This window comes from Mus pahari, chromosome 12, assembly GCF_900095145.1.
Source record: "Mus pahari chromosome 12, PAHARI_EIJ_v1.1, whole genome shotgun sequence".
Lineage (NCBI taxonomy): Eukaryota > Metazoa > Chordata > Mammalia > Rodentia > Muridae > Mus > Mus pahari.
This window is the reverse complement of record NC_034601.1, coordinates 79,988,247-80,013,872: the sequence shown is the minus strand read 5'-3', so window position 1 is coordinate 80,013,872 and position 25,626 is coordinate 79,988,247. Positions and strand designations below refer to the sequence as shown.

The window sequence follows — 25,626 nt, the reverse complement described above, 5'->3', positions numbered from 1 at the left end:
ATTCTTTTGGTTTTAGATGAAATGTACTATAGATATCTGTTAAATCCATTTGGTTCATAAGTTCTCTTAATTTCACTGCATCTCTGTTTAGATTCTGTTTCCATAATCTGTCCGTTGATGAGTGTGGGGTGTTGAAGTCTACCACTATTACTGTGTAAGATGTGATGTATGCTTTGAGCTTTAGTAAAGTTTCTTTTATGAATATGGGTGCCCTTGCACTTGGACATATGAAACTACTGCAATCATTCTAATTAAAATTATAGTTAATCTATGACATGAATGTTATCTCTGTGTCAACTCCAATATCTTATTTCCAATTTTAACCTGCACTTTGGCAAGAACCGAAGATGTTTATAGAGATGAGTGTTAGCGTAGCTTAATGAAATTTAAATATTTTAATGAATTTCAATTTTTTATATTTAATATATTCTTAATGAGATACTAAAAATCTTATAAGCCAATGGTAACTACTGAGATGTGTAGAAACAACATGCAGTTTGTGGTCAGTTTTGTCACTAGCAATTGTGTTCTCAAAGTACTTCGATTCTTGCTTGTGAACAGTATAGAGTATGAGGAAGACAAGATACAGAAAGTTCTTATAAGCCTCAGAGGGACAGTAAACAGTCTATGAACTGGCACCTGGTCTCACATAGTTTGGGTTCTTGAACATAAACAAGAAGATATAAGCAAAGCGATCTTATGTTAAATTCATAATATTCTATCCACATACTCAGTGGGGCTTGAGTTCAGTGTGCAGCTAAGCACAAACCTAAACAGTTCATTCCTAGAACATAGATTTAAAGCTGTATTTCTTCAAGTATAGAACACATTTTCTAGAGCAGTGTTTCTTATCCTTCTGAGTGCTGTGGCCCTTTAATATAGTTCCTCATGATGTAGTGACCCTCAACCTTCAGATTATTTTGTTGCTACTTCATAACTGTAATCTTCAAGTGTTATGAATCATAATGTAAATATCTGTATTTTCTGATAGTTCTTGGTAACCCCTGTGAAAGGCCATTCAACCCCAAAAGTATTGTGATCTATAGGCTGAGAACCCCTGGCCTAGAGAGAATATTTAGCAAAATCCTGGATATTTTTCTTGTCACAACTGGACATTGCTACTGATATCTAAATGAAGAGGTCATTTCACATCAGCCCATCAGACATAGAGCACTTGAAACTTAATAGAGAGTATTCAACACAAATATAAATAGAGACAAAACACAGAGAATGCAAAACATAAAATTTTTGGTTTAAGCAGAAGAAAGCCATTTCTGAAAGGTAGGAAAAGAGAAAAGTGATGACATGAAAAGGAAGGTCACAAAAGAACAAATAAACACGAAATCCATGTTGGCCAGGAGCAGCATAAAATGGGCAGATAGGTCGAGAATCTTTAGGTGCCACTGTCAGTCCTAGCATGCCTTATATATGCAGTTGGACTTCATGCACAGCTGTGTTCTCACTAATTCTTCACTAGGGAGTACAGAAGGATCACTGACACAAAATGTCAACCATTTGAATATGCACAGATGTCTTAGTAGGAAACTTACAAATCCCACTGAATAATAGATGATTCTGAAAATCTCATGTAAGTTTCACATAAGAATCTAAGATTAGAAAAATTATTTCTGAAAACAAGTTTTAGAAATTAATAGGAAGATTATGAGTAAAGAGTTTCATTTGCTCCTACTTCAGGTCCTTTGACAGCCTGTAGACTTTATTCTTATGAAATAGTCTATTAGCAACCAAGTTTTCTAGGAACTGTGGACACTGACGGTTAATTTTACATGCCACTTTGACTCAGTGTTTGATCAAACATAAGTTTGAAGTCACTATAAAGTGTATAAATAGATACTCTCCAATTTATAGTTTGGTTGACCTAAACTAAAGGTAACTGTCATGCTGAAGACTTCACTTAATGGACTATAAGAAGTAGAAGAAGGAAAACTATTTTTGCAGAGAATATAAAAGGAATGTTTCTAGGCTATAACAGAAACTCTTCATGAATTTCAGCTTCTGATACTGTATAGCAATGTGAGTTGCTTTGAATATCTCTCTTGAACAAAGGAGAATGATTGAGATGAATGGAAAAAGTGAGAAAGGGAAGGGGTGGGAGGAAGGAGAGAAAGAGAGAGAGAGAGAGAGAGAGAGAGACAGAGACAGAGACAGAGACAGAGACAGAGACACAGAGAGACAGAATATCCCTATACAAAAATTCTTTGTAATGAAATTGGCAGTATTCAGATAAATGAGACATCTTACATTAGACTGCTACAATAAGACATTATGGATTACATAGGTTAAATAAGTATTTGTTTCTTACTGTTCTAGAGATGAAGAAATGCAAGAAAATGTAATAGCTAGTTGAGTTCTTGACCATGAATAGGCATTTCTTTCTCTGTGTTTGTGGCTGATCCCTTCTCTCTGTATCCTCACATGGCAGAAACTAGAGAAAGGAAACGTGCCATCCCGTCTTTTCTATGTGAGCCCTAATCCAACACAAACGAAGAATTGGTATTTCAAACCTAATTATGTACAAAAGGCCCTGTATGAGACCCTCCTTAGGGATTAAACTTTCTTTACCTGAGGAGTTCATACAAATATCTATCCCAGAGAGTGTGATAACTAAAAATGTTAAATTTTAAAGACTTTCCCCAATAAATTGCATCTGATACCTCCAGACAATCTGCTAATAAAACAAAGTATTCAACATTTCTGCATTAATAGTGAATTCACTTATAACATAGTTTTTGGCATCTTCAAAGAAAGGTGTTAGAAGTGAGATCATGAGCAAGTTGATTTAAAGTGTCATCTTTCCTAGAAGAGAAATATTGTGAATATTAGTGGGCATAGCAAAGAGAGCACATAGAAATACACAACTCCAAACCAAAAGGCATTTCTCCATATATAAACTGTTGCTTCATTAAAGAGTTGCTTATATGGGTCTTTTTCACTACGATCTCCAATATGTTAGTCAACGGGAAGTTTTGTGGTTTTACTTTAATGCTTAATACTGATTAAAGAAAAAGATAACTATTCATTTTTTCTCAGTCCTCTGTCATATTCAGTTACATAACTACAACTTCATCTAATGAGTCCTAGTGAATTAATTTGTCACTGGCAATAAGACAAACCTGTTTTGTGTTAGATATAGGGTCTCCTTAGATAGTTAACCTGCCAAAAATTAGGGTTTTTTTTTTTTCTTTAAAAATCTATGTGTGGTGGTATACGTTTGTAATCTTAGCTACTCAGAAGTTAAAGAGAATTTCAAGTTGGAAGATAGTCGGGGCAATTTTTCAAGAGTTTATTAAGCATAAAATAATTGTAAAACTCAGCAGTATGTTAGTGACATGAAAATGGCTTAGCATGTGCAAGAGGCTGGGTGTAAGCTCCTGTGCTCCTTCCTCAGGGAAAGGCTTTCTTTGATCTAAACTTCCTTTCTTCCTTCTGTCCTTCACGGAGCTTAGACATCCCTCCCCAGATACCTTGACATTTCCCTCACTCCTACTTTGTAATGACAAATCCCTTTCTTGTCTAACCCTCTGTGGAAGATGCTCTCACACGGATTCTAAGTGGTGCGACACAGGAGTAGGATTCTTTTGATTTAAATGAAGTAACTAACTAACTGACTGACTGACTCACACTTTCTGTTTGAATGATGACATTCTCTGTCTCTGTAAAACCTTCTTAGTGTTTCTTCTGAATTTTATGGTTTTAATCTTCATTATTGACTTGTCACGCCATGTTAAGCTGGAATTGTATTTGTATGAGCCTCTTGAAAGCAGAGAATTCACACCTTTGTTCATCACAATATTTGGTATATACCAAGAACCAAATAATTCTTTTCCATTGAATGCCTCACTGAAAACAAAATGTCGGAAGTAATTACATGAACAAATGGGCCCATGAAGGAATATAAATCTCTCAAGATGTGAAAGATGACACAAAACAGGGCATATATATGAATTTTCTTCCAGAGTGTCTGCTTTTCTGTCAAACAAAGTATTAGGGGAATCAGAAAACAAAATCTGAGAACAGTTGAAGCATCAGATGCATTGAATAAATGTGTCATCAATTAAAAAAAATACTAGAATGCCAAAATTGATGCTACAGACATAAGTTTATTTAAAATAAACTGGAGTGAACAAATCCTCAGGAAATGAGAGAAGAAATTTAGAAAGATGGATGGTACCAGAAGTGATCCAAGCATTTACATAATAGTTAAAATGCTAGCTCTCTCTTGTAGTAGAGTTGAAAGTCAAAGGCAGGTTAAAGGTCAAGGTTACTTCGTCTTCAAGAAGTAATTTGCTTACAGATGTATCACGACGCTGAGTCCTGGGGAGACAAATGCTCATTGATCAATCCTAAATGTTGGAGAAGCCATTTGAGTTCCATCAGGTAGAGAAACCTTCACGAGACAACCAGGATGCTCAGAAATTTGACCCGCAAAAGCCAGAGCTGAAGCCTGGCTGGTAGTACGATGACTGGATACTCTTAGAAGAAAAGAATCCTGGGCGGTGGAAGTTGGATCCAAAGCCCTGAGAGCGAATGCCGGAGCCTCCAAGCCCAAAAGCCCCGAAGCCCGAATTGCCATATCCGAAAGATCCGTTAAAGCCTCCGTGGCAGGGGCTGGAGAAGTATTGCTTGGGCCGGAAACAGGATGTCTGGAAAGATGCAGACCCCACACAGGGCAAGTGGCCTTCAAGTGGCTCACTGAAGGACTCCTGTTGTCCATTGTAGAAAGAGGAGCCCTGCTGGAAGTTCTTTGGAGAATAGACTACATGGCTGGTGGGGTAGAAAGAGTTGTAGGTAGAGACTGGCTGCCTCAAGAAACCTCCAAAAGACTGTGAGGAGTAGTTTCCAGAGTTGCAGGTGTAAGACATGTTCTCAGGAGTTCTGGTTTCAGTTGAGTGACAGCGGTGAGTCTGCGAGTGTGAATACCACCGTCTAACCTGGGCCCTTATATACCAGAAAGATGGGTGTAGTAGCCTGTGTCCATTTTAATGAGACTGCCTAATTAGGCACCAGTAAAAATGAAATACTTTAACCTTCAAAGGACTTTTTATGAATGTGCACTTCTAAATGAAGGAATTTCATTAGTTTTCAAAGCAATTATTCATGGAGTAAAAATGCAATTTCTCAACATCTACAGTAGGTCGAATGAAAGCCACCATAATTGAATCTTTAAGATAGATGCTTTATTTATTCCAGGCTTCAAAATGTGATCAAATGGATGATGCAGCAATAATCCTGCCTGGTTCAACACTCTACAAAAGTTTGTATTCTGGAAAGAAAATTTTGATGCTCCAAGTTTAAAAGCTTGATTGAAAACAGAAAAATAAATCCTCTTTTTATACGTCTCTCTCCAAATGTTGTAGATGTTATGAGTGGAACAGTGCAATGCTAATCCTTGGGAGAAAAAGATTCATGTTCAGTGTTGCTTATAACATAATTTGTGAATTATGTTAAAAACTGTATAAGGTTGAGAGGACCATTGTTTGCATGAGTGCTTGTAGAACATTAGATTGTAAAATACATCACAGAATCCCTTTGTAGCCTTTCTCTTTTCTTCCTTTGTTGTCTCCTCTTTTCCATTCCTTTCTTCTGGATAACCATTTTGTGGCCCCATGTGTGTTCTACCACCCTGGGATATGTTGCCAGCCTTTTTATACATTAATTAGAATCTAATGTCCCCACACCTTCATTGCTTTATGGTGGGAGTTATTAACAAACTTAATGAGCTTCATTATGAAAACAAAATCTTTGTCTTCATAGGACACTGGTGTTCCAGGCAACAAAGTAGCAAGTTCTGAAGAGTTATCATATTGCCATACTGCTTTTCCTTTCTTTTTATTTAATTTGTATTACACACGGTTTAAACATAATTAAGGAATGTGAAGAATATCTATCTCATGTCACTGTCACGAAAGGATTAAGACTTAGAAGAACTCATGGTTACAAGTGACCCTTAGGTAGGGAAAAGTATCAAATGGGATGGGAATGTGAAGCCATTATTTTGGAGTTGCCTATGTTGTGTATCTATCAATTAGCGCATATATTCTTCCTAGAAAATGAAGTGTTAAGATGTTTCTGTACTCTTCCACAAGATTCAGCATAGCTTACTGTAGAGATGGTTCACTGGTACAGGAAATTGCCTAAGTAACCTTGGAGAAATGGAAAGACGTTTTAGGCCATCGTTCTCAGCATGAATTACCCACTGTAAATGAGCTGAGGCTAATTTCATGAAAAGTTATGATTACTTGGTCTAAATTTTAAGGACAAATTTTTAAAAATGAGCTGTTCTTCTAGGGTTCCAGGAATACTGAATCAGATTTCTGTAACTAGAATTCCAATCTGATTTTTTTAAATAAATAAATAAATAAATAGATAAGTAGATAAATAAATAGATAAATGAAAGAAGAAGAACCCAAACGGGGAGACATTTGCTAAGATCTCTCTCAAACTGTAGATTTTATGAGTCTGAATATATTAGTTCAACAAAGGAAAAGAAGAAAATGATGCTCTCTCGCACAAAGAAGTAGAGGGAAATGTTGTTCTTTAAAATAAAATAAACAGCACTGCAGCCATCCCAAGGTGGCCCTCTGTAGGTTCCCCTCCCATCTCTGGGCATCAGTCTTCATTAGACTCTTACACCGAGGTGGAAGACAAACTGTGGAAATGAAGGAAATATGACCCTCGCTTTGGACAATTTGCAATGCTTGTCAGAAGCATCTGAAAACAATTTACGTCAAAGTGATCTATGCTGCTTTTGGCCAGAGGAAGCACCTCCCAGCGATGGTGCCTTTGGCCCGACACCTCAAGGCAATTGCTTTATAAGATTCTGGTTTTTTTCTTTTAGAATAAGGACCCTTACCAGGTTATGGAGAGCCTTTCTAGTGGGGAACAAAGATCCTGATTAGAGATAGACATATCTTTGACATTATTACCCCGTGTTGTCCCTCCTAATGCATGTTTACCATCTAGATGAAAAATCTTTAGCATTCAAACTAGCACAAAGCATAAAGCTTTTAGCTCACTGCACAGCAAACTACCCCTACCCCATCCTCATCCTACCCACCCATACACACACACACACACACACACACACACACACACACAAGTTAAGATGGATATTTAATATCTGGATTCCATTCTTAGGCAGGTGCATGAGAAATAAGAATCTCTCCACATTTCAGTAAAATCATTTTACTGAAGTCCAGTTTTTTTTTTAAGTTCTTATACATCTTGCATATCAGTGTTTTGATGACACTATTCATCACAGAAGCTTGCCATTTTGAGGCAGCAATCAGTGTGTTTTTGTTTAAAAGGAATGACTGTGTGTGGATCAGTGAACAACTTTGCTAGCCAGATGGCAACAATTTTTGGACAGATTGTGCAACGGGTATCAATTATTTTTAATTAAGCTAGCTTCCCTTAGCCCAGACAGTCTACCTCTAAAGCAGTTTTCTGAGTGATGTGCAGGGTGACCTTTTGCTGAGGGAAGATGAATAACAGCTTTGAAGATTGAACACTATTACCTGAATTCCAGGGCCACAGACATCACTGCTCTATCCAGTTGTGAAACCACACAAAAAGTAAATATGCATGACTAGGATGGTATTCTCAATTCAATTAAAGCCGCGGGTAAATTGTGTTCATGCGCCATGGGGATGACGCACCCAAGGACAGGGGTATATAAGTGCTTTGCGTCTAAGAAGGGTTATTCCAACTCTGAACATTCTCCTCATCCCATCCTCAAAGTCTTAGCTCCTCTCAACATGTCCTGCAACAGCTGCTCTGGAACCTTCTCCCAGTCCTTTGGGGGCCAACTGCAGTATCCGATCTCTTCATGTGGCTCCTCCTACCCCAACAATGTCTTCTACAGCACTGACCTCCAAACTCCCATCACCCACCAGTTGGGCTCTTCTCTTCACAGTGGGTGCCAGGAAACCTTCTGTGAGCCCACCAGCTGCCAGACAGCCTATGTGGTCTCCAGACCCTGCCAGAGGCCTTTCTACAGTCAGAGGATTCGAGGGCCCTGCAGCCCCTGCCAGTCAGCTTTCTCAGGATCTCTGGGATTTGGTTCCGGGGGTTTCCAATCTTTTGGCTGTGGCTACCCAACCCAGGGCTTTGGATCCCATGGTTTCCAGTCAGTGGGATGTGGTACCCGAAATTTCTCATCCCTAAATGGTGGATCCAGCTTTTACCGCCCAACCTGCTTCTCTTCCAAAAGCTGCCAGTCTGTTTCTTATCAGCCATCCTGTGGGACAGGCTTCTTCTGATCTGTATTGGGGAAATTAGAAATGTAAAAGGTACCTACTACCTACTGTGTTAAGAGCCACTCTGTCTTTGGATTTTCTATATTAGTCTAGGAATTTGCCTTCTATTCATGAGTTCCTGTAATTGGAAAATGTATTTGATTTGAGAAAGATGCTAAATTGTTTTCTTATATAACATAGGTATGCAAAAATCAAGCATAATTCTTTCTTCATGTATCTCTTAGTAATTACTCAGACTCCCACTCTTGATTTTTGCAAAGAGGAAGGTTGTAAGTTTAAATAAAAATACACAATTGGACTTCTTTATGTCTTGTGAATATCATTATTGTTACTTTCATTTTCTTGTCCTCAAAACTACTTCAGAACATCTCCCTGGGCTTTGTTGTATCATGAACCTGACTTGACAATTGCATGGAGTTAATTTATCCTTTTGTTTTTGAAGGATTTTTTTAACTTTTCTGTTTTCTCCATCTGTTAATACATCACACAATGAAATGAAAAGAGCACCTTATTAGAATAACAAACTTAGATCTGCGATTTTTTCCAAATGGTGCCATATAATGTCGGGAGAGAGATTATCCTTATGAAATACATTCTAAAATACGTGCAAAGTTACAGGTGGGTAAGAAGTTACATGATCATGAGTTATGTGGACATGGGGTCCAGTCCCCTATCTTCACTGCCAGATAAACAGAACTTCTAAATGAAATCTCTAGTGCATTCATCAGTTGCTTACAGGTATAGCTCTAGCACTGTTCATATGTTACTTATTTATTTTGGTTATATCCCAGTTGGGTCTTGTGACTCTTGGGTCTGATTAAAAAAAACTTGGTTTATATAACTATACCTATACATATAAAATTACACATACATACATATACAGTATTTAAAAACCATGTAAATATTATTTTGTTTCAGGATTTGACTTGGTGCAGAAGTGGGATGTCATATTTGAATAATGGACAGTGTCACAAAGGCTTCACCATTTAATTCGAGGAATCATTATCAAAGGTGGAGATGATCTATGCCCAGGGTCACCACATACAATTTTTTATTCCAGTTTTGTCTCAGCATCCAATTGTTAACTATTACATTTGTTAATAGTCTCACAATTTTCCTTTCACTTATTGTATTCAGTATAAGCTCATCAGCACGCACAGTGACTGCTCTAGGGTACTGTCAGCACGCACAGTGACTGCTCTAGGGTACTGTCATCAGCAGGCACAGTGACTCTCTAGGGTACTGTCATCAGCAGGCACAGTGACTAGGCTACTGTCACTTGACTTTTGCCATGAGTTCATCTAGTGTGGTTCAAGTTTTAAGAAAAGCAAACTATTTTTGCTAAATCTGAAACAAGAGGAGTCTTCCATTATATAAGAAATCTTCTAACAAAAGAGATCACTTTTATTTTTTCATTCAAAAACAGCACTCAGAAGGATTACCATGAGAGAATTTATTGTTTTTTATAATGTTGTAGGCAATCTACACAATTTAAAAAAAAAGACCTACATAAAGGCTGCGTCTCCCCCCCCCTTTTTTTAAATTATATATTTTCTTTATTTACATTTCAAATGTTATCCCCTTTCCTGGTTTACCCCCAGGAAACCCTGGTATCCCATTCCCCCTTCCCCTAATTCTATGCCTGCGCTCCCCCACCCACTCACCCACTCCCACTTCCCTGTCCTGGCATTCCCCTACACTGGGCATCTAGCCGGCACAGGACCAAGGGCATCTTTCCTTTTCCTTTGTCCACATGTGAATGTAATGGGCACATCCACACCCAACATGATACAGCAATACCCAGTAACCACCAGTAGGTGGGAGTAGTGGGAAAGTTAGGTGTACAGGAGGTGTGGGCATCAGTTTTTGCTGCATCTGAACACATGAAGAATAATCTATATTCTCTAGACACTGTGGTGTGAGCATACATTGTACTATTTAGATCCACAACAGCTTATTGTTATTTTAGCACAGGGTGTAGAACTTTACATTTTGTAAAGCAATTTTTTTCTAAAACAATTAGTTAAAAGTAATGCCATTTTTTTTTTTAACGTAAAGAGGAGTTGTGCATTGAATTTGGATTGCTATAAAAGGTTAATTTTATGCATATGTCTTAGTCAGGGTTTCTGTTCCTACACAAACATCATGACCAAAAAGCAAGTTGGGGAGGAAAGGGTTTATTCGGCTTACATTTCCATACTGCTGTTGATCACCAAAGGATGCAGGTCTGGAACTCAAGCAGGTCAGAAAGCAGGAGCTGATGCAGAAGCCATGGAGGGATGTTCTTTACTGGCTTGCTTTCCCTGGCTTGATCAGCCTGCTTTCTTATAGAATCCAAGACTACTAGCCCAGAGATGGTCCCACCCACAAGGGGCCTCTCCCCCTTGATCACTAATTGAGAAAATGCCCCACAGCTGGATCTCATGGAGGCATTTCCCCAACTAAAGCTCCTTTCTCTGTGATAACTTCAGCTGTGTCGTTGACACAAAGCTAGCCAGTACAGCATATAATGTATAAAATAATTGGAAGACACTCTCATGATGGTTGATGCCATCACTGATTGCATGAAAAGCTAAGCATAAAAAAAAGAAAAAGAAAAGAAAAGCTAAGCATGTAATTTTATTGAATATACACAGTGTCTATGGGCCTGGAGACATGCCTTAGTGAGTAACAGAAGCTTATGTGATATATAATTACAGATAGTAGCTACAGAAGGAACTGATTTCATACATAATTACATATATCAAATTATTATATAATTTAAAAAAATTAAAAGTAAGAATAAAACTAAATAAGAAGATTGATTTAAGTAGAATATGTAAAACCTGTACAGGCCCAAAATAGAAGAAATCCAGGCATGGAAGGAAGGGGTGGACACGAAGTCTCAGCCCTGGCCCTGGGGTGGTTGGCAATTGTTAGCTGCTGGGAAAGGGAATGTCTGGTTTTTTGTTTGTTTATTTTGTTGGTTTTAATTTTTTGTTGTTGTTTTAGATTTGTTTTTAAGAATGTAGCCCCTGGTAAGTTGCCCATACTTCAGTGGTGAGACCACAGATTTAGGAGGCACAATTACTCTTAAATTATTTTTAAGGACAACATTTGGGTAGCTAGAGAAGGGAGTTAAATTTGGGGAAAGCTGGCTGGGGTTGCGGGGGGGGGGGGGAGTTAAAAGAAAAAGTTACCGGCAACTCAAGACTCTGAAGGAACTAATTAGAAGATGGTTGCTTAATATTAGGAGACAAAAGTGTGTTTATGTGTGAACTTTATACTTAATTTTTCATTTGTAAAATTAACATTTTAGAGATAAACAAACAAACAAAAACGTTAAAGCAACAGCAGAAAGCAAAACAATCCGTTGGTAGAAGACACTGCTACTAAGGGTGAAAAAGAGAGGTAGGAGGGAAGGGGGAGACAGGGATAGAGATAAAGAACAACAAAACAACAGCAACCTCTCTTGAAACACTCTTCTTAAAGCTAAACTTGAATTTATTTTAATTTATTATTGTACTTCATCTATATGAAGCTAATAAACTAGATACAACAGATTAAATTTCCTCCTAAGATACAATTACCATAGCAGCAGAAATACAAATCAATCTTTGGTTATGATATGAGTTGTGTTTTTTAAAACAAACAAACAAAAATTGCCAGAAAAAAACAGCAGGAACTGACTTTTTATGAATTCAGATTATAATAGGGTTTACTCTGAATCTATGGCAAGCTTCAAACCCTTTTAGTGTCTCCTTTTCTTTCTGTCTAAAGAGAATAGTAATCTGTCTTTCTGGATGTGTAAATGTTAAGAAAAAATTCCTATGTTTCATGTTGCCTTGCTCCATAGAGCATGTTGTCAAGATGATGCCAGACAGGACATTGGCACACATATCACGTGGTAGGCTCACAGTCCTTCTGTAAACACCCTTTTGTAATGTTTCTTTTGGTGTACACAACACATAGAAATGTGTGTATCTCAAAAGTCACATTACAGTAACAGAAGGAACCCAGTGTCATTCTTTCCCTATGCAGTGATGAAAATCCAGGAAATTACAAAATGCCAACTAATGAAAGGGGCAATATGATGAGGAGATGCTGTTCCCCTGTTGGACTGACCCTGAGGTGGGCAATTGTGACAGTCTTTCCAAATGACCTTGAAAGTCTCTAGGATAATGCAATGCATTTGCTGTTGATTAGATAAAATTCAAAATGAATTTCTTTGGTAGATGTCTTTCTTTATAATTACACACACACACACACACACACACACACACACACACACACACACACATCCTGACATAGTGTAAAATACCTGATTTCCAGAATCATATGCCAAATTAACTCCCCCCAATCTCTGACTTCAGCTCTGCTTTCAGAATCAGACTAAGCACATTGAGCAAAAATACTCAACAATTCTTAGACATATTGTTTATAGTTTAATAGAAGTTGAATTTGGGGGAAGCATCAGGGGTGTACAAGGGGTCATGATCCATGATAGTTGTGATTTTCCTTATACATGTTTTCTGATAATGTACTGAAAAGATACTGTAACACAGAAGGTTGGAATTACAGCATTTACATGATCAAATCTATCCAGAGAGTTACTTCAAGCTCATATTTTTTCATGCCCCCCTCAAAAGTCTGCATTCAAATACTAATAGACTTAGATAGTTTTTTGTTTATGTGTAGACTCCATTTATAAATTATATAATATCTTATTCTTTTAAAAAGTTTATTTATTTATTTATTTTAAAGGTTTATTTACATTATGTATATGAGTACACCATTGCTCTCTTCAGACACACCAGAAGAGGGCATCAGATCTCATTACAGATGATTGTGAGCCACCATGTGATTGCTGGGAATTGAACTCAGGACCTCTGCAAGAACAGTCGATGCTCTTAACCCCTGAGCCATCTCTCCAGCCCCCCAATATCTTATTCTTGATGTGTAAAAGTTTAGTCAGCATCCCAATTGCCTTGTTACTCTGGATCAGCAAAAATTCCTGTTACTCAATTTCAGCAATTCTCAGTGATAGTCAGTCATGTCTTCAGGTGTGAAACATGTCATTCCTATAGTTTCTTATTCCAAAGGAGGACCACAGCTAAATGTAGAAATATGTTTTCAAAGACAATTTAAAAAGGTGATTTGACATATAATGAATTCCCCAAAGTCGGAATGCAAATCCATAAGCAAATTAATAATAAAGTGATCAATACATTGAGGTTTCAGAATGCATAAATTTATTAGATTAAAATTTTGAGTTTTCAACTGCCCTTGGATGAAAACCAAACTACATGTATCATTATTTTTCCATAGTAAAGAGGGAAAGGAATAATTGGAGGTTACCCACAAATTCCAGAATCTCCCAGTAAGTGAGAATGAGAGAAGCTGTTAATGGAAGAAATAACAGATAACAAGAGGAGGTAATCAAGAAACAATTTTTGCAGGGCATACAGACTTTTCCTTATATATTGCATGAAGGAAGAGAGGGGCTCAGCACTTGAATCACTAGAGAATATTACCACAGGTTGGTTTATAACATGGTTGGCAGATACTGTCAGCCATGTAGATTGGGTAGCAGAATCTGTACCCATAACTCAGGAAAGGGAGGCCAGAGACTCCATAATTCAGAGGTTCAAAGACAGTGGATCCACAACCCATGATGTAGCATCTTCTAGATCCATAATCCTGGGAGAAGCAGTTGCTGGACCCAAAGCCCAGAGAGCCAGCATATGTCCCCTGGCAAGGACTGCAGGGTGTGGAGCTCCTGGGGTAGTTGCAGGGCACCTGGCAGGGGCTGGGCACCACACAGGACCTCTGGCAGTGGATGGGCTCAATGCAGGTCTCCTGGCAGCGGATGGGCTCAATGCAGGTCTCCTGGCAGCCACTATTGAAAGAGGAGCTCAGCTGGCAGGTGCTGGGAGAGCAGCTGGTAGTGGTGATCAGGTTGCTTGAGCAGGAGGAACAACAGGAGGAACCCACGATGGGCAGGCAGGACCTAAAGGAGGTAGACAAGTTATCAGAGTGGCAGTTATAGCTCATGTTGAGAGGTGTGAGCTCTAGTGGATGTAACTGAGATGATTCTGAGTTTGAATGTTACCTGTGAAGACTTGGGCTTATATACTCTCAAGAGGAGGTGTGGTACCCAAAAATGTCAGCCCTATCCTATATGTGGGCTGTCCTTTAGAAATGTTCAAGTAAAAAAAAAAAAAAGGGAATCTCACAAATTTCTCTGTAATTGTAGTTTCATTTGAACAGTTCTCTATACAGTATATTTATGACTGTTGTAATTTCATTGTAACAAAGAGCAATGAGCAACTCCTATGTCAGAAATGCCAGGATTACTTTACACTAAATACTATTACATAATGTCCAGGAAAATCCCTTTTCCTCTTGACATACTTTTTGTGTGTTTTGCCATAGAATGTTATGAGGAAAACATTTTTCTTTACAACGTAAGGGAGGCACGTATCTTGTACTTATTGTTGTTCCTGTTGTTAATGAATTGAAAGCATACTTTTGGGCTTGATATGTATCCCACTGAAGTTTAACCCTAATGTCTCTTCACCATCCTTTCTAATTTTCTAATTATTCTCTGTGAATTACTCAACATTACCCAACAAAAACTTCGAAATAAAAAGAGAGAAAGAAAAACTGAGTAATATTTAACCTTGCATGAAAGAGACAAAATCCGGCAAATGTTCCATATCTCAGACCTTAGGTGTACATGTCTTTAACTGAGTCCTTTGGAATACCCTTCATAACAAAGAAAGAAGATTATGGTGGTATCTCTGTCAGTTCTGTACACTGATCAAAAATTTAATCGAAACTGGAGAGAGGATTGTGAGATGCTTGATTGCACACTACTAGGGCTGTGGGGGGCATCCAGCCCTAGGGAGGCAGTCTTGTAGAGTTGGAGTGAGATATAAACGCCATGTCTATGTACCATAAGAAATATGCCAGATCAATAGCACCTGGCTGCTGCGGTCCTCTGAAGTCTTGCACTCCCTGCGCATTGTTCAGTTGTCGATCTCTGTGCCAGCCCCAAGACTACACGTAGAAGCTTCTCTAACAAAGGTGGAGTGGTACTTGGCTTTATAGACACAGCACTAGCACTGGGAGTCATTTTATTGCCATGTTTCTTTACAAGAATAATAGCAATGAGTTTTTTCCTAGGCTTGTAATCTATAAACCACTTGGTCACTTCAGCAGTATAACGGAGAGAACCGTAAATCCAACCGAAAAGTGGGTGGTCATTGCTATAACATCTGTGTTACTATTGCACTCACTCAATTTAAATTTCTATTGTGGTACTTAGGATCAAGATAAAGCTTTACAAAGGTTCTATGTCTCATTCATAATAAAAGATACAAATCAAGATTAAGGATAATATCATGTTAAACTTAATAAGTGGAGAAACCTATGCAAAAAAAAATTGTGATTGTTATGAATAGGCTACTCGGTAGGGTTTTGTTTCCCAAGTTACAGTATTGTAGCAATCAACATGGAGTTTTAAACTATTTTTAAAATGTGTAAATTACCTAAACTTTCATTAAGGTTTTTCCCTTATACTGCCAACCATTACATTCATCCTTGTCTCTCATTTATTATTTAAAAAGAAACATATGTAAACATATGTTTTGTCCCAGTGCATGTCCTCACAACATTTGCATACCTGGTGCCCTCGGAGTCCAGAAGAGGATTTTACATCCTCTGGATCTGGACTTACAGATGTTTGTGAGCCACCATGTGGGTGCTGAGACTTGAATGCAGTTCCTTTAAGAGAACACCCTGTGTTCTTAACTACAGGGCCATCTCCCCAGTCACACTGTATGATCATTTTTGAGTCTTTATTTTATTGATTGTAAATTAGAATTAGGATTGTTTTAAAATCAAAGCATATGCATTACAACAAAGGACTCAGGAGAAACAGCAAAAGTCCTTGAGATCTATGCAGAGTCAAAGTGGTTGCTTAGGGCCTATTGTGAAAATTCTGTGTTAACATCAACCATCAGCTTCTCCCTCCAGTGATTTTTTTTTAATCTTTCTAGGTTCAGTCACTTTCTAGAACAGTGGTTCTCAACCTTCCTAATGCTGTGACCCTTTTTTATAGTTCCTCATGTTGGTGATGATCCCAACATAAAATTATTTTGTTGCTATTTTATAATTGGAATTTTGATAATTTTAAGAATTGCAATGTAAGTATCTAATTAACAGGATATCTGATAGGTGATTCCAAAGGGGTCACAACCCAGGATTGAGAACCAATACCTGAGAGTTTTTTTGCAACATTTTCTATAAAATACATAAACATTCTATCAGGAGTGAAGGTGGAGATTCTTCTGGAAATTACGGAATAGGCATTAGTGTAAATCAGCCGTGACATTTCTGTCACAGGAATAGCTTGTTATATTTACCACAACAAAATTACAATGGCTTTTGTAAAATCCACTGTGCAGGAATCTGCTTGAGTGCAGCTGCATCAACAGAGAGATTTACTACTGAGGTGCATGCACACTTTAAAAGCTGAAGCCAAGGATAACACTGTTGGGTACCAAACCAATTGTTGAGATTCTACAGATGCATCTCTCCACAAGGTAACATTAAACTCAAAATCTTCTCAGTTGCATTCAGTTGAGTCTACCTTCATATCAACATGTCCTACAAAAGACTCTTTTGGAGTATTCATCGATCACTCTCTTGAGTGCTTCCTGCTCTCCTCAGCCTCATCCTATGTCTGTTCCTAGCCCAGTAACTTGTCTATATCATGGCCAACTACTCTCCCAGCATGTGTCAAGTTGGCTCTTCTATGGAATGGCTATTAGTTGGCCAAGTTTCCCAAGGTCCTATGTGTTTATTACTATGAAACATCATGACTTACAGGCTCCATGAGATAGTTTATAGTGGATTTCTAGCCTTTGGTTCAAGGAGCTGCCATTCCAGATTCTATAGATCTAGAAGCTGATAATCAGTGGGCTGATAACTGGTGGTTTCAGATCTCTGGACTATGGAGTTCGTGGCTTTCCTTTCATTATATGTCCCATACTACCCAACATATTTGGGGTTTTATACAAAAAACTCTCTTGTTACAGCCAACTTAAGCAATGACTTCTGTGGCATCAATCAGTAGGTCTTATATTCTTAAAGTTTTAAAGTCAAAGTCTCTATTCCCTTATCTAGTGTCTCCATGATTATTCTACTGCTAACAGTTTCTTATTCATCCTCAATTTCTGGCAGGTTCTGAAATAAGTGGGTAACCAAATTATACCTATTTTCTCTACTATGGATGTATGCTGTGCTATTGTTTCTAATGCAAGACCAGCTTTAAAAATACCATTGCAACCTGACCCCACAACATACTTCTATTATTAATATTTTGCTAATAGGTTTTTGCATTTGTGAATTTGAGAAACTAATTAAATATAGGTATGATTGCTTAAGTGAATTGGGAAATATATACATTGCACTGGATTCTGTGCCTTATTCAGAGTAGTCAATTCCTGGAAGACTGTCCTTTGTAGACTGTGCTCAAAGGCAGTGAGTATTGCTCAGACTGGAGGGCATTAATTTCTGCTGATTCAGAGAAAGTAACTCATTAGGATTAAAAATAAACAGTGCAAAAAGAAGAAAAATGCATATAATTTTCAAGGTGCTTATACACAGGAAAGAAGTAATATATTACCTAAATAAAGGTTTTCAGCCTTGAGAAAATGCACCATACCTTCTCCAGATGGACCATCTTTGGCTAGTATCCCTGAGTTCCATGGTTGGGACATTATCCCTACACATCTTTCCCACAGGGAAGGAAAATCGCAATGAGTTTTAGCTGGGAACACCATAGTTAAGGAGGTTATGGGAATCTCCTAATACTTCTAGGCTTAGCATCCATCTGCCTGGGAGCAATGTTTCCTAAAAACCTTGAAGATATTTTATTCCTTAGTCTTACTTAGTCTCAAGACAGAATTTAAGCCAGAGACCTGAGAATAGTTAAATTAGCCTATGGTCTTGAAAGCCAGTGTTCCTATGAGAATAAATAAAAACAAGTTCTAAAGAAACATCTTAAAGTTGTTTTTACAAGTCAGAGGTATGCAGTGTTCTAGGGATGTACAGGCACATTTTGGAGAGACTCCTGCAACCACATACCTTGGTATCTGGTGATACCAAGGGAAAAACATTTCTTCATCAGCTTCTGTCTTCTACTGGTTGAAAGTGTGTAATTGCTTGAATTCTTGGTTCTATGTAATAGAGGAAGAACAGGTGGGACCATTTGTTTTCCTAGTGTGACCTAGCCAAAGGAGTATTGGGCAACCTCTAGGAAAGATATTATTCATAATATGTATGTGAACCTACAATCTCGTATGTCATGTCATCTATGACAGCATGCTATGTGGAATAAAGTAATACAAGTCAAAGAATTTTCATTTAGCTTTCAGATATGCGAGAGAACAAAAATTTATTGACAATTATGACAAAATTTAAAAGTTCTCAAAAGAATTTTGAGGCTTGCCACATTATGTATACCAAAGCCTAGTAAAATATGAATTTTTAAAGGTGTCTTGGTACTTTGTTCTTTCCTAAATTATTGGTTTCCAAAATATGCAATTGTTACTGTAATCAAGGCATCTTTTATATTCTCGCCATAGAGGAAATGGATTCATATGAGTAGATTGAATCAATTGTATCAGTCTCATTATCACCATGGATATTCTCAGTAGTAAGATATAAAATGCACAGGGGACATGCCCAGGAGTAGTGTGGCTGGCTTATATGGTAGATCTATTTCTAGTTTCTTGAGGAACATTTGTATTGATTTCCACATTAATTGCACCAGTCTTAAATCCTACTAACAGTAGGAGTGTACCTTTGTACCAGGATCATGTCAGCATTATTGTTATTTTTCAAAATCTTAGCAATTCTGACTAATGTAAGAAATTTCAAAGTAGTTCTAATTTGTATTTCCCTCATGGCTAAAGATGTTAAAAATTTTAAATATTTAAATATTAAATATTTTTCTTAACCATATAGCGTCTTTTACCGAGACTCTCCATTCAGTACCATTCCCCATCTTTTCTGTTTTAGTTTTTGTTTCTTTTGTGGTGTTTTGTTTTGCTTTGTGTTTGCTTGTTTGTAGTCCTTTGCATATTATCAACACTACCTCTCTGTCAGATGTACAGCTAATAAAAACTTTCAGTCTAGGCTCTCTTTTTAATCATATGATAGGTTCTTTGATCATAGAGGCTTTTTATTTAGTTTTATGAGATCTGATTAGTAAATTGTTGGTCTTAATGACTGCATTACTGGTATTGAGGTAGTCCGAAGTCCTAAATGGAAGCTCAACTTCTAATTTCTCCTTTAACAAACTCAAGGAATGAAGTTTTATGCCAAAGTGCCTGATTTATTTAGAATTGTGTTTTTGATGACAGGTAAGATTCTAATTTCATTCTGCTGCCTTTCTAGTTTTTTCAATATCATTCTTGAAGATCCTAGAACTCTTTGTCAAGAATCAGATGGCTATATGGTAGTGGGCTTACATCTATGTCTTCAACTGTATTCCAATGATCAATATTTCAATATTCCAAAATATACAATTACTACTGTATTAATATTCATATTGTCATTTTTCTCACACTCAAGTGGAACTTGGAACATAGGATATGATACTTCTACCAATGTTTTGTTCAATATTGTTTGGTTTATCTAAAGTCTTTTGTGTTTCCATTCAGATTTCAGAATTTTTTCAATCAATTTCTATGAAGAATTACTTTGCAATTTTAATGTATATTTTTCTGTATTAAATTTACAGATTTCACTTTTTAGGATAACTATTTTCATAATAGGGGTCTGATGAATTCAAGAACATGGGAGGTCTTTCCATATTCAAGTATTGTCTTTAATTCCTCTACACATTGCTATAGTTTCATTGCATAAAACTTTCTTTATTTCTAAGAATTTTTTAATAGTAAATAGGACCATGTCAGTATTTCTTTCCTGATATGTTCATAAACCCATGAATAAAAATAATTGACAAAAACTATCTATGAAAGGCTATGGCAAACCAGTGAGTTCCCTGGAGATAGCCCAGTGTTTTACACAGATGCAATGGGGCACTCTGGAGAGGAACACCCCCAGAGACTGTGTCTCTGGAATGCTTCTCGCTGCGGATATGCCTTTCCTGCCACTATTACATAACCTAATGATTCCTGGGTATCAACCTACCCTTTTGGGCAAATTTCCTACAGATCAACATGAAGATGAACTTTCATGAATTATTGAAGTTTAGTTGAATACCTTCTTTATGAAATTACCAAGAGTCATCAGCTTTTGGCCACAGAACAGTAAGAGAGAGCATAAGATTACTAAAACTAAAGCCTTTTGAAAAGCAAAATATAAACCATCCACATAGAAGCTACACACACACACACACACACACACACACACACACACACACACACACACACGTTTCCATATAACGGGGGTAATGCCCCTCCTGGACAACAGATGCAAGCCTCTTGCCAGGAATACCTTACCTTTCTCAGAGTTGTTGGTGAGTGAGGCCCCTTGGAGCCCCAAACATTAAGGTAAATTGGTGTTGTTTTTGGTTAACCGCAAGAATTTGATGAGAGGATATTGCTGAAGATAGCACATACTTGAGTCAAAGAACATGGAAAAATCATGTTTCTGACATGGAAGCTTAATCTCTACTGACTTGTTTTCAAAGCTCTGGAAGGTGGAATCCATGATATACTCTAACTATAGGTTTTATTTTCAAAATGGTACCAGCAAGACTTGATAAGTTTAATCGTATTTCTCTAGATTCTTCTACAATAGAAAGTTCAGAAGAAAGATAAAAGGCCTGAACACTTATCCAGACTCAGTGAGGTTACAGTGGAGCAGAAGGAGAAACCTTGATTAAATTTGGCTGTCACAGTCCCCTAGAAGATCCTTAGGCTCAGTCCTTGCCTGGAAGCAGCCCATGAATACCGAGGTTTCCACAAAAACCATATCAGAAAGTGATAGAGTCAGCTAAATCTCTGTGACTTAAGATGTTAGAAGAGGAATGTCCATGCTCAGCAAAGATGAGAATCCAGGGCCACCTTAACCATCATGTCAGATGCACTGGATTTAAAAGTGTGTTTCTTTCTTTTACCTCACAGGAATTTCCCATCTTAACTCCGTTAGAATGGCCCGGAGCCTGGCTCCTGTGAAGCTCGCACTTCTCCTCTCCCAGTCTTTCTAGGGTCACTGTTACTGAATCTTTCTTTTCTTACTGTTTTTCTTTTGTCTCCTCTTCTCCCCTTTTCTTCTTGTCTTTTAGTTACTGGAGGAGAAACAAGTGGGTAATGATGAGCACCAAATGCTGGGTGATTGAAAATTTTTTAATAAAGGTGACAATAGAGTTAATCATTGGTAGGTTCCACATAGAGCCCAAAGCTATGCTACCAATTCTTAACGAAAGCATGTCAGGTTACTCTTATCCCATGCCATGCCAAGAAAAATATTTCCTCATAACAGTCCATGACAAAACACACGAAATAAGTATGTCAGGAGGAAAAAGAGGAATCTTCCTGGGCATGAGGAAATGACCTTGAGTGTTCATCAGTCATTGCATTTGCGACACAGCAGTCGGTCATTGCCTCTTGCTAGAACCACAAATTGCAACAGCTATAAATATAACGTGCAGAAAACTATTCAAGTGCAATTGTAACCACGGATAAATTTGTGTATTGCACATTTGTAAAGTACAGACCATAAATAGAACAATGGTGGCCCTGTTAGGCACCACACCTGCTGCTGAGAGTATATAAACCCAGTTCTCCACAGATAACATCCAAACTGAGAATCTTCCCAGTTACATCCCGCTGAGCTCACATCTCCTCTCAATATGACCTGCAACTACTGCTCTAAAAATGTCTCTCCCTCCTTTAGGTGCTGCTGCCTACCTCAGGAACCTGCTGTGGCTCATCCTGCTCCAGCTACCTGGTCTACAGCACTACCAGCTGCATTTCCCAGCACCTGCCAGATGGACTCTTCTCTGCACAGTGGCTGCCAGGAGACCTGCATGGAACCCACCAGCTGCCAGAGGTCCTGCGCGGTATCCAGCCTCTGCCAGATGCCCTGCTACTACCCCAGGAGCTCTGCACCCTGCAGTCCCTTCCAGGGGACATATGCTGGCTCTCTGGGCTTTGGGTCCAGCAGTTATCATTCCCTAGGCTTTGGATCTAGAAGCTTCTTCCCAGGGAGCTGTGGAGTCAGTGGCTTCAGATCCCTGAATTATGAAGTCCCTGTTTTCCCTCCTCTGACTTGTGCATCCACATTCTGGTATCCAATCTACACTCTTTTCAATAGCAACCAACCTTCATTTTGTGTTCCAACATGTGGACCACATCCCTCTGGAATCAGCTGTTAACTATCTACATTCTACAGTACTGAAGTCAGTGTCTCTACACCCTATACTCTTGTTTTCTTTATTTTCACTTACAGCTATCCTCTTTCTTCTAATAAGAACTTCTCTACTTCTGGTGGAACCTGGGAGGAGGGTAAAATCACAAATTATGGAATTCTGACAGTAACTCTGACATATGTATGTGCTCCTTGGTTGTTATCCAACAGTCGATGACGACTAAACATTTATCATAATAAACTTGTGCAACCTGACACCTCAGTGTAATGCTCACATTATTATTGTTGTTGTTGTTTATTGTGTGTGTTTTTTCGGATTTCTGACAGAGGCACTGTGATTAGATTTTAAGGACAAATAATGAAATAACATGGCATATATTTTGGGAATTCCTGTTTGGAGTTTTTAGTTCTATGAAGACTATCATTTGTGTCTGCACAGTCGGTGCATTGATGGTGCAAACTGTGTGAGATTTAGGGCATCCATGTCTTCTCACAAATGAAATAATGTAATTAAGATAAAAAGCAAGCCTATTATATAAAAAAATGCAAGGTGAGGTTTATATAGAGGAATTAAATTGCCTAGATCAAGTGTTTTAAAATGACCATCAGGACAGACTCACCCTCATATATATGTATTTACACACATCTCTGCATCTTCTTGCCACACTGGACTTTGGATAATCACAGCGACCTGGATTCACACTATGCTGGCAACTCCCAGATGCTGCACCCTACTGCAACTTCATTCAGCCTAAGACTGGGGTACCAAAGAAATGTTGCACAGTTTTTATTTTTTCATCTTAGTTGGGATTTAAAAGAATTGACATCAAAGTTTTGGGTGCAGCTCATTTGGTATAAGATCCTGGAAAGGGTGCATCATGGATTGTATGGGATGTTAACAAAAAAAAATTAAATGGGGAAAAAGTGTAGTAGAAAATGGAATATTTTACAAGAAAGTAAATAAAATATAAAATGTCAGGTACTTTCCGGAGCATTTCGAAATACTTACAGACATGGCCACCTGATTCCCTGGTAAAACCACATTTTCATAGGAGTCTGTCTTTCATTGATAAAGTCATACAATTTTCTGGCTTCTCATAAATGTGCAAGGCAAGAGTGAGAGTGGGTTTCTTCTATCAGTCTAGCATGATTTTTGAGATAGCCAAGAATATATTGCTCACACTACAGAAAAGATTCTGTTTAGAGAAGGACATTGAATCCATCATGAATGGTATGTGCTGTAGGCAGGCCTGTGATCATCTGTGACAGCGTGCTTTTAATGCTGAGGTAACGTGAGACTAAGAATTTCCATGTAACATTTAGACATGAGATGCACAGAGGCTAATATTATTGACAATTTTTAGACAGGAGGGTGGAGAGGCTCACAAAGGCTTTAAAACTTGCCTAGGTTTGCAAATCAGAGCCCAGTAGAACTCGAACTGCTAAAGCAATGTCAGTTGTTTCTTCTTTCCTGGACATCATCATCATCACCATCATCATCATCACCATCAATTAACTTTACATCTTGACAGAAGCTTCCCTCCTCTCCCTCCTGAGTCCCTCCCTCTCACCTTTCTTTCTGTCCCTCTCCCCCTCCTCTCCTTTTCCTCAGAAGAGCATGCCTATGCATATCAACCACCATCCTTGCTATATCAAGTTGCAGTAGGACTAGCATCCTCTCCTATTGAGGCTCTACAAAGCAGACCAATTAGAGGAAAGGAATACTAAGTCAGGCAACAGAATCAGAGACACCCTTGATCTGGCTACTAGGAGTCCCACATGAAGACCAAGCTACACAACTCTTACATCTGTGCAGAAGGCCTAAGTCAGTCCCATGCGTGCTCCCTGTTGAGTGGTTCAGTTTCTGTGGGCCCTATGGGGGTAGGCTAATTGATTCTGTAGGTTTTCTTGTAATGTCCTTCACCCCTTGAGCTCCAACAATCCTTCCTCTCCATCATCCACAGGATTCCTCCAATCTCAGTCTTACCTTCGGCTGTGTTTCCCTGCATCTGTTTCTATCAGTTACTGGGTAAAGCCTCTCAGATGATAGTTATTCTGGGCTCCTGCCTGCAAGTAAAGCAGAATCTCATTAATAGTGTCAGAGATGGCCTCTTTCTCTCATGGCATGGGTCTCAAGCTGGACTGGTCATTGGTTGGCCACTCCCTCAATTTCTGCTCCATCTTTTCTCCTGCACATCTTGTAAGCAGGACAAATTGTGCGTCGAAGGTTTTATGGCTGTGACCATGTCCCGGTTCCTACATTGGAAGGCATTCCTGGTTCCAGGATGTGGCTGTTTCAGGTTCCATATCTCCCATTGCAAGGAGTCTTATCTAGGTTCACCCACATAGCTTCCTGAGAGTTTCCATTGCTCTTGACTTCTAGCTTGTCCCAAAGATGTCCTCCCTAAGGGTTCTAGTTCTGTGTCCCAGGACTCTCTCCCTCTGTCCTTCCTCACTGGCTCTCTCCTGCACTGTACCCCTCCCCTTTTTTCACCCAGTATCCTCCCCTCCATCCACCACAGATTCTATTTCCCCTTCTCAGTGAGATTCATGGTTCCCCACTTAAGCCATCTTTGTTACTTAGCCTATTTCACTCTGTAGACTGTAGCACTGTTATCTGTGAGAATATATCATGTTTGTCTTTCTAAGTCTGGGTTACCTCACTCGGAATGATCTTTTCTGGTTCCATCCATTTGACTTCAAATTTCATGGTGTCCTTGTTTGTAATAGCTGAGTAGTATTCCATCGTGTAAATGAACCACATTTTATTGATCCATTCTTTGGTTGAGGGGCATCTATGTTGTTTTCAGTTTGTGGCTATTACAAATAAAGACAGCACATTCTCTCACATGCCATGAGAGAGAGGCCACCACAGACACTTTATTTTATTACAAATAAAGCTGCTATGAACATAGTTGAGTAAGTGTCCTTGTGGTACAGTGGTGCGTCTTGTGGG

The 25,626-nt window shown here is 38.4% G+C and overlaps 3 protein-coding genes across 3 annotated transcripts; 1 reads left to right on the top strand and 2 right to left on the bottom strand.

Annotated features, from left to right (window-relative positions):
* Positions 1–4,107: 4,107 nt before the first annotated feature.
* LOC110330177 (keratin-associated protein 15-1) lies at positions 4,108–4,930 on the bottom strand. The gene has a single exon (XM_021210137.1). It carries the CDS (start codon positions 4,881–4,883, stop codon positions 4,431–4,433), a length of 453 nt encoding a protein of 150 aa, XP_021065796.1. The 5' UTR covers positions 4,884–4,930; the 3' UTR covers positions 4,108–4,430.
* A 2,798-nt stretch (positions 4,931–7,728) lies between these two features.
* LOC110330130 (keratin-associated protein 14) lies at positions 7,729–8,570 on the top strand. The gene has a single exon (XM_021210090.1). The coding sequence runs from the start codon at positions 7,779–7,781 to the stop codon at positions 8,280–8,282; it is 504 nt and encodes a 167-aa protein (XP_021065749.1). The 5' UTR covers positions 7,729–7,778; the 3' UTR covers positions 8,283–8,570.
* A 5,208-nt stretch (positions 8,571–13,778) lies between these two features.
* Positions 13,779–14,312, bottom strand: LOC110329460 (keratin-associated protein 13-1-like). The gene has a single exon (XM_021209046.1). The coding sequence runs from the start codon at positions 14,310–14,312 to the stop codon at positions 13,779–13,781; it is 534 nt and encodes a 177-aa protein (XP_021064705.1).
* Positions 14,313–25,626: the final 11,314 nt, after the last annotated feature.

Bases quoted from the DNA above. Each gene is read 5' to 3' on its own strand.
- LOC110330177 (XM_021210137.1), bottom strand. From the start codon at position 4,883: ATGTCTTACACCTGCAACTCTGGAAACTACTCCTCACAGTCTTTTGGA.
- LOC110330130 (XM_021210090.1), top strand. From the start codon at position 7,779: ATGTCCTGCAACAGCTGCTCTGGAACCTTCTCCCAGTCCTTTGGGGGC.
- LOC110329460 (XM_021209046.1), bottom strand. From the start codon at position 14,312: ATGAGCTATAACTGCCACTCTGATAACTTGTCTACCTCCTTTAGGTCC.